The sequence below is a fragment of the Cavia porcellus genome, unplaced genomic scaffold (assembly GCF_034190915.1).
Source record: "Cavia porcellus strain 051 isolate PalLab524CR breed Dunkin Hartley unplaced genomic scaffold, mCavPor4.1 scaffold_2, whole genome shotgun sequence".
NCBI classification, from domain to species: domain Eukaryota; kingdom Metazoa; phylum Chordata; class Mammalia; order Rodentia; family Caviidae; genus Cavia; species Cavia porcellus.
Window position 1 is genome coordinate 61,440,784 of NW_026947485.1, and position 12,676 is coordinate 61,453,459.

At 36.9% G+C, this 12,676-nt stretch overlaps 1 protein-coding gene across 3 annotated transcripts in view; it reads left to right on the forward strand.

Annotated features, from left to right (window-relative positions):
* Slc25a13 (solute carrier family 25 member 13) overlaps nt 1–12,676 on the forward strand; it is a 169,296-nt gene that overhangs the window by 89,676 nt on the left and 66,944 nt on the right. For all 3 annotated transcript variants that reach the window (XM_003475007.5, XM_063242426.1, XM_063242420.1), the window contains 2 exons: nt 9,709–9,855; nt 11,931–12,069. In XM_003475007.5, coding sequence (XP_003475055.3) covers nt 9,709–9,855; nt 11,931–12,069 — 286 coding nt within the window. The remainder of the gene's footprint in view (nt 1–9,708; nt 9,856–11,930; nt 12,070–12,676) is intronic.

A 12,676-nucleotide genomic window follows, 5' to 3' on the forward strand; every position in this document is an offset into this window, starting at 1 on the left:
AAGTTATAAACCAGTTTTATATTCATTGAGCTAAAATTGCCTTATTGTGCATACCACCAATAGTGCTAAAGCATGTAACGGGGACACAAAACCTTTGTCCCGTATCTTGTTCCTCACTGTGTGACAGGATTACAGAAGGGAGTAGGGCCACTTGTCTGTTATCCCTTCATGTATATTGCTTCAACTACTTCTGTGCTTTATGCCCAATTTTTTTCACTGTAATTAATGAATGACTGTGAGAATGTAGTTATTTAAATGTGAAGTTTTTAAAATGTGTATTTACTTTAAATGATAAAATTTTATTTGTTTATCTTTGCAGTAGGGATTGCACCAGGGTCTTTACATTGAGCTATATGGCCCCAGCCCTTTATTAAATTCTTTAAATTTTTATTTTGAGTCAGGGTTTCACTAAATTGCTAAATTGCCCAAGCTCATGAGGCTCAGGCTCTTGATTTTCCTGCCTTAGCCTCTCAAAGTCCTGTACCGCTTGCAGCTTTTAAAGTGTTCTGTAAACTTCTAAGTGCACCTCTACTCTCATCTCCTAGAATAAAACTGTTAATTTTGGAGGTGCTAGTTTTAAAATTGATTTTGATATATTAAAATGATTAGAAAACAGTATGGAGAAATTTTTCTCTTTGCTACGTAGTACAACTTCAGTTCACAGGTGGAAGTATTCTCTTCCTCATTTGGAAGTATTTTTTGTTCCGTAATTATTACTTATGGGAAGCAAAACATTAATTCCAGCATATGTTGTTGAGTGCAGTGTTTGTCAAGAAGCCTTGTACAAAACACTGTGAGGGCAGAAAAGACAGTTCTTGAGACGCTCATAATATACAGAGAGCCTTGAGAATTGTTCCTGTTTATATCCATTTGATAGTGCAAAAGAAGAAATTGTGTGCAGGCATAAAACAATATCCTACAAATTTCATTTTTGTAGCAAAATTTTTAAGGATTTGTAGCATAAGTGCTCATAGATATAAAGCAGCAACCATCCAGAATACAAACTTGAAGAGCCAGGTATAAGCATAAGGTCATCTAGTTACCTATCCCATTTTACAGATAAGATAGACTTTTCATGTTAGAGCATCTTAGAGTTACCTTATTTGTGATCTTATTTGCATTTCTCTGATAAGTATATATGTTGAGCATCTTTTAAAATGCCCTTTGACTACATACATATCATCCTGGGAGAAATGTCTATTCCTTTGCCTATGTTTTTTAATCAAATGGATGTTATAGGGCACTTTGAAGCACAGAGTGAAATGTCTCCTAAATGTTTATTTATTCTTTTTTTTTTTTTTGCCAAATTATTAAGTCAATCCTGCAACAGTTTTAAAAAGAGATGTGGTAGTAGTAACTGTATCTGTCTGATCCTTATAATTTATAAAGTTCTTTAAATACTCTTTTTCTGATAGTAACCCTTGATATGATTACCATTATCACCTATTATATGCAAAAGGATAAATAGACTGTAGAGTGAAATTTTGTATTTACAGGTAATTTTCTGATAAAATGGCCCAGAGCTTTTATTAGCTAGCCAAAGAAATATCCCCACATGGTAAGGAGCAGCTACTCTAGAACTTTACTTTTTTGCTTGAGATTGTAAGTGTGAGAAGGATTTGAAAATGTAACGTTGTTAGTACTCTGATATACTTTCGCTAGCATCAAGGCTAAGGATAGTTATTTTATGGTCCTTAAAAGGGCTGTTCGTCTTAAATAGGGGGCATAGACACTTACTATTGGACATCTTGCATTCTTGATGCATACCTATTAAATGCCAGATGCATGTTACTGTCATTCCCAGTTATACACTGTGCTGTTTTATAATTGAGTATGTATTTTACATAAAATTATTAAAAGTTTGTGAATATTATACACATAGGGAATTTCTAAAGGCTCCAACCTCAGAGAAGTCTAAAATTGGTACCAAACATTACTGTAAACTAGAACTACATTGCTGTTAGCTACCTCTCATACAGCATTTTCCAGTGTAGAAAGTACTTTTACTTTTATTGTAATTGTCCTTATAATCCCCTTAGGTGTTCAGCTAAGTAAGGCATTTACTGTTATTTCTATATGAAAGAGACACACATAGAAACAGAGAAATTTTGTGGATTTGTTCTAGGTCAAACAGAACAGAAGATGAATTTAATTTTCCTAAATTTTCAGTAAATTTGTCTCAAATTTTAGTGGAAATTATCTGAGGTGCTCATTTTAAGATGCAGAGTTCTAGGCCTCTCCAACCCAACCTTCTTGTTCAGTGTTTCTGGATAGTGCCTATGAAACTGCAGTAAATACCCGGAATTGTCATGCTCCAGATGGTCTAGGAACATTGCTCTGAGAAACATTTATCCCGACTATATAATCTGAAATGTTTGTTTAAAAGCATATACCTTTAGGCTGCTGAGAAGTCTACAGAGGCTTCTACCTGATCAGAATTGTGTTTCAGAAGACTCATTATGCCCAGAATGTGGGAAATAAGTGGAGAAAGACATGACTGAAGAGTGAGCGACCAGCTGATCGTTTTCTGATCTAAGAGTGAAATGGCTTAGCTTAGATTGAATGTTCCCAGTGACCAGCCAAAGTAAATAGATTCAAGAGAGGTTAAGGGATAGTCGTGACAAGGCTTGTGAGTTAATAGGAAGGAAACATTAAAGAATTTGCAAAACTTAAGGCTGACTAGTGGGATTCAGGCTTGGGCAAGCAGTAGGTTGGTCAGGAATTACTGAGAAATGGAACACAGCAAGAGATGAAGGTTTTACAGAGGACTACAGAGAAGTGCAGAGACATGGAGTAGCTGTTTGCATGTGTATTGCTCTGTTGGCTTTGCCTCCTCAGTGACTGAGAATTCAAATGATCCTTTTATAGGAGCCATACCTATGTAAACTTGGGTTTTTTCATCGAATTTTGTATCCCATTTTATGGAGCCAGGGAATTTATTTATTTATTTTAATATCTAGGGACTGTCTTCTCATTGTTCTAGGAGAGGTATCATCAAGAAATTAGTAGTGCTTTGAATTGTGAAGGATGCCGGATTCACATAGCCAAAAAACAGGATAATTGACTTGAGAGAAAATGGGTCTAAAAATCTGCTCTCTTCTTTTTTCATTAAATAGAGCTTGAGAATAAGATTATCTGACCCAACAGAGAGCCCTAAATTGCTCAAGTATATTTCACCACAATTGTATTGATATCCTCTTTTTGTCAGAGTAGTAAGATGTCAGAAGAGAGGTGAATTGTACTTGATAAAGCTGAGCCATGTTGAATATCCCAGAGTGGCCATTCAGATTGGCAGAGGTCTCCATGTCTTTGGATCCCATGAGCCCATTACAGCTGTGTTGGATGCCCAAGCGTGCTTGTGCTATATGCACAGCCAAAGCCTGTGGGTTCCTTTCGTTCAACCAGATTGACTGTTATTTTGACTTCAGTCTGACCTGCATATAGATCAGTCCCTTTTCTGTATCATGTGGTTGGTTATTCAGGTTGGTTACTCAAGTAGACACTGGCAAAGGCTGCTCCCAGATGCTGCTGGTTGCCACATAGCACTCTAGATACCAGATTTGCCACTGTTAATCAGCTGTGATCCTGGCTTGATAGTCATCTTTATTTGGGGTTTACTACAATACTATTTTTCATGGTATCTTGGTACATGGCAAAAACTTCATTGCAAAAGGCTATAGATGTTAAAAAAAGAAAATGTTCTCTACTACTACCACCAAACAAGGAAAATGTGCCTTCAACCATGGCAACATCAAATTCTCAAGCTTTGGTGTTTATTAGTAAGGGATTTCAGGTTTAAAAAATCATTTTAGAATTGCTGAAGCCACAACTGCTTAAACGGAGTAGTAGAAAATTAACAAACTTCTTTGTTGGCTTTGAGTGGCCTGAATTATTTATACCCTCTTCCCTTATAGCTTGTTATCTGCTTAAAGAAAATGGATCTTGAATAGCCAGAATTGCAGTCATATTTGGATTTTGAACATGTGAGTGCCATTTATGTTGATCCTAATTTGGGCCAGAAGTGTATTAATCTAGATTTTGGTACTGTTTCATAAATACTCTATTACTTGATATTAGAAAATGAGAAAAGGAGGCTAATGTTTACTTCCACCTCTCCCAGTGCTTAGATTCTATTTTGTGTCCACATGGAAGCCAGAGCTTATTTGGCTGTGGATGAGTAGATGTGTGACCTCGATCTCTTAGACAAGTGGACACAAGACATGTTCTATTTATATTGCAAACTTTTACTCTGTAGGCAGAGGAATGGGACATTGTATGGTTGTCTGTGGTATTTGTCAGCTTGTTGGTGGTGGTGCAGGCTTTCACAGTAACATCTTGCTGGAAATGAGAGTCTATGCAGTACTCTCCAACTGCTACCCATGATAAAGTTTAATGTCCAGTCAGGTGATGGAGGAAACTGAGATGGAAAAGCTCGACTTGGTTTCTGCCACAATGTTGCTGTGATATAGAACTATCTAGAACACTGCTTCTGATGACTCTTTAATTAAGGGCCCACCTTATAAATTGGAGTGAAATTTCCCCTTAAATGCTGAAAATTGATCTGCATGGCTGAATGGGCAGCCCAGGAAAATGTTACAAACTGGAGCCACATATTGCTTAATCTAATTCATTGCTAAGTTCCAATTTTACTGTGTTTAAAAGCATGTGGCTTTTTATCTTAATTCAAATATTTTCTCCAGATTAGCAAAAGATTATGAAAACAATGTATTAAAAAGTATGCAAGTTCTAATACTTGATATGACATACAATTTATTTGAAACAGAGCTGAACGTAATATCATGCTTTTAAAGCTACCCTTTATACATTTTTCATTCTTCATTTTAAGAAGCAATTATGTGCATCTTGTGCAGTATTCTCTGCCACCTGAAAGGGATGATTTTGAATCATTTGTTACCACTCTGCTTTTAATTAAAATTTTGGATTTTTAAAATTTCAAAACACAAAATCCAAATTAACCGGAATTTTTAAAATGTTACTAGATTTACAATATATCTCATCAGGATCTGTTGCTTATTTTGAGGGCCTTTTTCTCTGACAAATTGTTCTCAGGCTTAAGCATGAACTTGCATGTCTGAATAGAATTGAAAAGAATTTTTTTACATTCAAAATATACCCACTTGAAAATTGGAGATTGTTAAGGAAATGACAGGCCTGGAACTATTAGAAGCATGAATGTTAGACCTAAAGCAGTGTAACCCCTATATATGTTTATTTCTGTACAGCTAGCAATTTTAAAGAGTTTCATTTTTTTCTGACAGCAATCTGAATGAGTATGTTGAAGTAGTTTGAAACTGCTATAATAAAAGCCTGTTCCATTAATCATCATGCACCAGAATACAGGGACCAGAAAATAGTTCACTGGCAAATATTGGGGAGAAATCTGGCCTCCTTTCCAGAGCTTGAGCAAAACCAGCTGAGAGCTTCTTGCCCTGGGACCTTTTGGCCTCAAGTGGTAGAAGGGGCCTTCCCTTCCTTAGAAACTGTCTCCACCAGCAACACTTGTCTGGCACTGTTAAGTGGTCTCTTTGCAGGGACATTCTGTCTTCCCAGCTCGTATTTTCCACCTCTCTCACCCTTGGTTTCATTTTCTATACTCACTCACGTAGGTGTCAGTTGGATTTGTGTTGTTTGCACTTTATATGCACTGTAGAGCATGCACATCTCATTCTGTAGCAACTCTTCTGGTGTTTGGTAGGCTTTCTTAGGAAGAGGGCACCTATGTGGGTTAAGATCATAGTTCCAGAACCAAGTCATCTGGTTGTGTCCAGTGTTGGTCTTAACTACATGTGACCCTTGCACCTTTCCCTGGTATTTTCGTCTGGGTCCCAGAATAAACTGTGTGGGACCCAGCTTATAAAGAGGCTGAGAGAGTTCTAAGACATGAAGCAGGAAAACACCACAGTCGTGGGGCATAACATGCATTCAACACTTGGTAAAGGTTAATCTTTTGGACTTTTTTCCCCCCCAAAAGACTGTCATCTAAATTTTTCAGATTTACATTTCTTCCTGTACCTCTAGCCTTCTTTTGTAAAGAGCTTAACTTTTGTTTATAATTTAAACTCATCTCACTCCAGGTTTCTCATTGTGGTCAACCACTTCATCTCTTTCCTCTTAAGTATTTTCCTTTGTGGTAGAGTCTCCTATCTCCCCCATCATTTAAGATGAAAATTCTTTAAGATATATTTGTCTTCATATTTATTGCCTTCAACTTGTCATCAAAACTTCTCTCAAATTCTCTTTCTATAATCTATCCAAAACTACTGTTGATCCCCTCATTTATGACTTTGCTCCAGGCAGGCTAAGTGAGCAGTAAAGAATCTCAATTCTGTAATCAGACTTTCCTTGGTATAGGTCTCAATGTTACTACTCATATGCTGTGTGACATCGGGCCAGTTATGTAACCTTCTTGAGTGGCAGGTGTCTCTCTGTGAAGATAAGAATTCCTTCTCAGTGTTATTGTGAGGCTTAAATAATGTGTTATCTTTTTGAAATTTTTGGGATAGCTTCAGTCCTACATAAGTGTTTAAGCCTTCAACTGTTACTGTTGTTTCTGCCATCTGAAGTTGATCTTCTGTTCCTGTGGTTGGTTCACAGTGACTTAACAGAACACTTTTGCCATATTAGAAAGGGCTTTTAAGTTGTAAAACCTTCCACTTTAACAGAAATGAGAGCTACCACTTAATAAATGCCTGTCATGCATGACCTTTAGCCTTTCCAGCGAGTGTTGGTTTGCCTACTTTATGGAGGAAGAACTGCGCCTAAGACACAAACACGATCACCTGATTTCTCTCAGTCTGCACCGCATGACTGCGCCACCATCCTTGTCCCATGTTTCATGTTATCGTCATAACACAATGCGTCCCCCATACCCCCCTGCTGACAACAAAGGAGATCCTTGACGTATGTCCCTTAGTCCATGGTTGAATGAACATTCCCAGTGACATGGAACCTGCTACTCTGCAAAGTAGCCCGTTTGATTACACAGTGATTTTATAGGTTGATACTTCAGTGTATTGTGCAAAATCCTGGCCCTGATACTTCCTTTCCATTGATTTTTTTTTTTTTTTTTTTAAGAAAGAAATACAGAAATGCAGTCTGGCATCTTCTTTTTTTTTTTTTTTTTTTTTTTTTTTTAACCCAATAGTTATTTTTTTAACTTTTAAGTACTTGCATTTAACACTTCTCCCATTGTTTTTCCATTCCCATGCATAGGACTTGTTTGCCTGTTCTCCTTTGCTTAGAAGATGGGTGTTATTTGATATATGCCGTTTAGTCCTTCTGGGTTCACATGTAGGAACAATCAGTCTTTTAGTGGTCCTACATATACTTTCGGTTTTTCTTAAATAGCCATGAAGGTGCCATGAGAGGTTTGATTTTAATCCACTGTGGCATGAATAGTGAGCCTGGCTGTACCTAAACCATTCTGTCCGAGCAGCACAAATGAGAGAAGCATAAACAACACAGAATGTCTTTTCCCTGGCAAAGGTAGTAGCACAACAATAATGTCAACAGAATCTAATGTAAGATACAGTAACACAGGTCTTGTGTGAGGTCCATGCCGGGGTTGTCATATGAACTCAGGTCAGTGATTTTTCAAGAAGGCTTTGTTGTTTATTATTTGTCTGGGAGCAGGACTGGCCGTGGGGTGGATGGTGGGAGCCAAGCTAAGAGTAGTTCCTGTAGAGACTTGAGTGCCCTACGTTGCAGATGGGTCTCAAGGTGAAAGGCCACCAGAGCTTTCTACAAAGGTAAGTAGAGGTCGTATCTGAAAGATGACCTTTGATGTGTGCAAAGCAGACTTCAGAGGTTATAAAGAAGTTCCAGGCTGATAGTTGAAGCTGAGGTAGTAACTTAGGTATGGTCAGAGAAGGCCTTGAACCAGTAGCACTGGAAAAAAGGGAAAAGGTGATTTGAGAAAAATTTCAAAGACCCAAGAAATATAACTTGGTAGTGGTTTACTCTTGAGGAAAAGGAAACTTGAAGAATTGAAAATGACAGCCTTTTAGGTGAGGTGACCAGAAAACCTATGCAAATAACTAAGCTTTGAATGCAGGATAGGAACCAGCTTTGAGTGTTGGGCAGGAGACGCTGTAATAGTAGGCTTAGCGATGTGTAATTTTATGGCCTTTATGAGATACTCACAGGATACATTTTCTAAGTAGTTACAAATTTTGGTCAGGAAACAGGAGTGGGAGATTTCAATGTGGAAGTCAAGCCTTAGCTTATAAGAAATCTATGAGAATTTGAAAGGAGCACTTTGCTTTAGAAGCAGAGCCACAAGACCCTGGGGCGGAGGACTGCCTGACACAACACCTCCCGTGCAAGAAGCAAGTGGATTCCACCCCCAGAAGACTGCAGGGAGAAGTACTATAACACAGAGACGTCATATAGGCTCTGATTTTTATTTATTGTTTTTTCTTAACTCTTCTAATGTACACATTTTCCAACTATGTCAGAGTAGAGAAAAAGTATAGTATGCTTCACCATGTACCCTTCATCTAGCTTAAGTCTTTTTCAGTATTTTGTCAAGCCTTTTCATCTTCCTTCCTATGTGTTGCAAGAAAAGGAATATAAAATACTTTATAGCATTTCATTTGTCTTATACTTTAGTTTTTACCCATTCATAAGGACAATTAATCTTTACACATTTATGTTGTCTCACCAAAGTTAAAAAATTAATTCTTTAATATCATTTAATAAAAACTCATTTCATTTAAATAGCTTGAAATCCTTGAGAGCCACTTCAGTGATACTTTTTAATTGCATAGAAATTAGCTGTCTCTCTAAGGGCCTGTTTGACAGGAGGCAGAGTGTCCTGGGAAAGATGCTGAAGTACGCTCTGCAGAGAGAGTGCTTCTGCCTTCTGGTGCACAGTGAGTTTCAAGGGGAAGTTAGGTTTTTTGTTTTGTGTGTGCACTTATCTCCTGGAAATAGTCACAGAGTTCTGTGGTTATGTCCTTATCTTACCTTATAGCATATGAATTAAATCTTTATCCAAAGGTTACATTTTTGTGCCTCCAATCCACATGTTGTCCAGCTCCTTATTCTAGTGCAGTGGTTCTCAACTACTATGGTTCTTTCCAAGTCATTTCTGAATGTTTGAACCTCGGGAAAGGAAGGATTACTTATATCTAGTGGGAAGAGAAAAGGGGATAAATGGAAAAGTTTCTCACAACAGAGACTTGACCTACCCAGAATGTCAATAGTGCAAGGCTGAGAAACTCTTTGTTACAAGAATAATATATTCCAGAAAGAACCTCTCTTAATCTGTTGTTGCATCATGGTTAAGAACTGTTCTTCCTTGGATAGGCGTTAATATTCCTGCATGTTTTTTTCTTCTATTGATTTTTCCTCAGCTGGATGTGGTCAGATCATTGTACCTACCAAAATTTATTCCAGTTTTCATTACATTTGTGGTTCAAATTGTAGCACAGAATGGAAGCAGTTTGGTTTGCTGGGTTGGAAATTTAAAGTGAGGTGCACTTTCTTTCCCAAGAGATGTATACTGATTTGACCAAAGTTTTCTCTCACAGGAGATAGTAGCTTAGGGATCCTAATAGTTAGCAAGCTGGGGCTCACTGAATCAAGATGTAATCTACATTTCTTCAGCCTGTTTTGAAAATGAACAGTCATTTGTAGTAATTAAAAAGAAACAAAATTTAAATAATTCACCTTCTCTGTTTGTAGGAAATACAGTTGGAGCATGCAAAGCAAGCTTTTGTGCAGCGCGACAGTGCCAAGATGGGCAGAGTCACAGCCATTGACTTCCGTGACATCATGGTCACTATCCGCCCCCACGTCTTGACGCCATTTGTAGAAGAATGTCTGGTAGCCGTAAGTTGTGACTTGGCTCGAAGGAAATAATTTGCTCTACTTGGTTTAAGCTAAGTAAATAGGAAATCAGAAAGAGCAATTCTTATAGATTATATAGGGTTTTTTTTTTCTACTTCAAATACTTAGTGTTTTCTTGTCATGATTGCATTTATTATCAAGCTTACAAACAAAAAGTGTATTTTGGCTAGTTTTAGTGAGTGGGTTAATACATTATCTGGATTATATGGAATATCTTAGAAAATGATCCAGTTGTCCCATGGTATCTTGGGGGACTGGTTCTGGAAATCCTGCCCCCTGCAATACTAAAATCTGCAAATGCTCAATTCACTTATATAAAATGACACAGTCTTTGGGTATAACCTATGCCTATCTTCTTGATACTTTAAATCATCTTTAAATTATTTAAAATACCTAATACAATGTAAATGTAATGTAATTAGTGGTTATACTGTATTGTTTAGGGAATAAATATGGGGGACACTGTATTGTATCCAGTGCAAAGGGAATTTTCCTCTCAAATCTTTTCAGTCTGTGGTTGGTTCAGTTGAACCCATGTATATTAATACATACGGAAGGCTAATTATATTAAGTGGTTAAAGAAAAAAGGCAAAACAAATTAGTGATCACATGTTAATTTTGCTTCATATTTCAAGGCATGTCAAATACCGATCTTCTTGTTTGCTCTTTAGGATGCAAAGAAAAATAGCACACATACTTACCATTTGTTACAACCTGAGATTTGCTCACTCATTCTCCATACGTGTATTGAAGCTTGCTTTAGCACTTGCGATAGGCAGAATCATGTTGCTATGCATCATGGAGCTTCTCTCCCAGAGGGTGTCCAGCTCTTGGGCTTCCCAAGAGGCCCTGGGGTGTCCTGTACTGTCTGTAGGGTGACTTCCCAAACCTTGGTCATGGAGCACCAAAGTCACTAAGAATACAGATTCTAGGTGTGTTCTAGGCTTGGTCTTCACTGTCTATAGGTAGTGAGCTCTTTAGAATGTTTGGAAAGATTCTAGATGATTCTAATGATCACTCAGGTTCGGGAGCCACTTGCTAAACCCAGGTAGGAGACCAAGTGTTTTCACCATCATATGGGTTTCTCACCATACTTACCAGGTATAAAAACTCATCACTCTTCCTCCCGTTTTTGTTCTGTATTACTTTTTTCTGTACACATGGCCTTCAGACCTGGCCTTTTTGTCTGCGGCAGAGTGTTCATCTAACTCCATTTCTTGGCACACTTTCCAACTCTACTAAATCACATGCCAGCTATTTTAAATGATTACAAAGTGAAGATTTATGTGGTTGTTATCTTATAAAAAAGTGTTTCACAGTACAAATATTTTGCCTTGTTAGGGCAAAATAGATTATGAAACCCCAAACTGAAGTTCCACTCTTAATGGACATTCCATCTCTTTCCCTTGTCCCCTGTGAAGAAATATGGCTTCTCAAAAATTTTGATTAACAGAATCTGACCAGTTTAAACTCCCATGCAAGCATATAACATCTCATATTTTTAACAAAATATGCTTGTTGGTTAAAAATTCCACCAAAGTAAAGTCTATACTTAAGGATTATTTATTGCTGGTTATAAGTAAATTGATAGTTCTTTATATTAATTTTAGATTGGCCACTTTCACAGTATGATTATACTGATACACACTTTTGCATATATAAGCATATGCATATGTACATTTGTATAATGTAAGTTATGTATGTATAAGTCTTTAAGACTTGCTCATTAGATGAAATAAACGAACTTATAAAACATTTCCATTTGAAATTTGAACTCTGTAAATTACTACTGATCTTGTTAAAATCCTACATATGTATTTATTTAGTTTTCTGAGTGTTGTATGTGGAAAGTACAAGTTCTGGTCATGATTAGTTTCAGTTACTTTTAGAAAATATTTATAGCTTTCTTTAATGTGAAAAAAATACTTAACAGTCATGTCTTCTTATATATACATTCTTGATTATTTCCAAACTAGCATTAGATATAGTTCGTACTTCTGAATCTTCTTCACCTATAAGTCTTTTCTTTTTCTCTTTCTTATTTTCAATTTACCAAGGCTGCTGGAGGTACCACGTCCCATCAAGTCAGTTTCTCCTATTTTAATGGATTTAATTCACTTCTTAACAACATGGAACTCATTAGAAAGATCTACAGCACTTTGGCCGGCAACAGGAAAGATGTAGAAGTGACCAAGGGTGAGTGAGAATATGTCTAAACTCTTGCCTGCAAGTTTCTTGGGGAATAAAGAAGACAACCAGGAGTCTATGTTACAGATTTTTCTATTCCATTCACACTCACACATATTAACCATATGGTATATATGTCTTCTATCCTTTGATCAGACAAACAAAAGCAAGCAAAACAATCCTTACCAAGTTTTAAATAAACTGAAGATAGCATTTGAATTAGAAAAACATGTAGTTTCTTAAATATTTTCAGACCTTGCTAGAATTGAGCTAAATTGACAGCCTCTGCCATGTCCTTCAAAAGTACAGGAGGAATTTCACAAACTTGTATTGGAGGTTGTATTAGTTATCTGTGAACATGAGTAAGATACTGTATTGTTTTTAATGGAATTTATTTCTTAAAACAGAGGATTCACTTAGGAATTTTACCTAATAAAACCGCTTGGGATCCATGCATGCAAAGTTTTACATATGCTTGTTTCCACATTTTCCTTATTCTGAAATTTGAATAACATCCTGTGTCATTTATTCCGATGACGCTGAGCTCGTGAGCTAACTAGTCTGCATCCTCTTTCCAAGTAAATGAAAGAACTACAGAAATTCTTGCCCTGTTTGG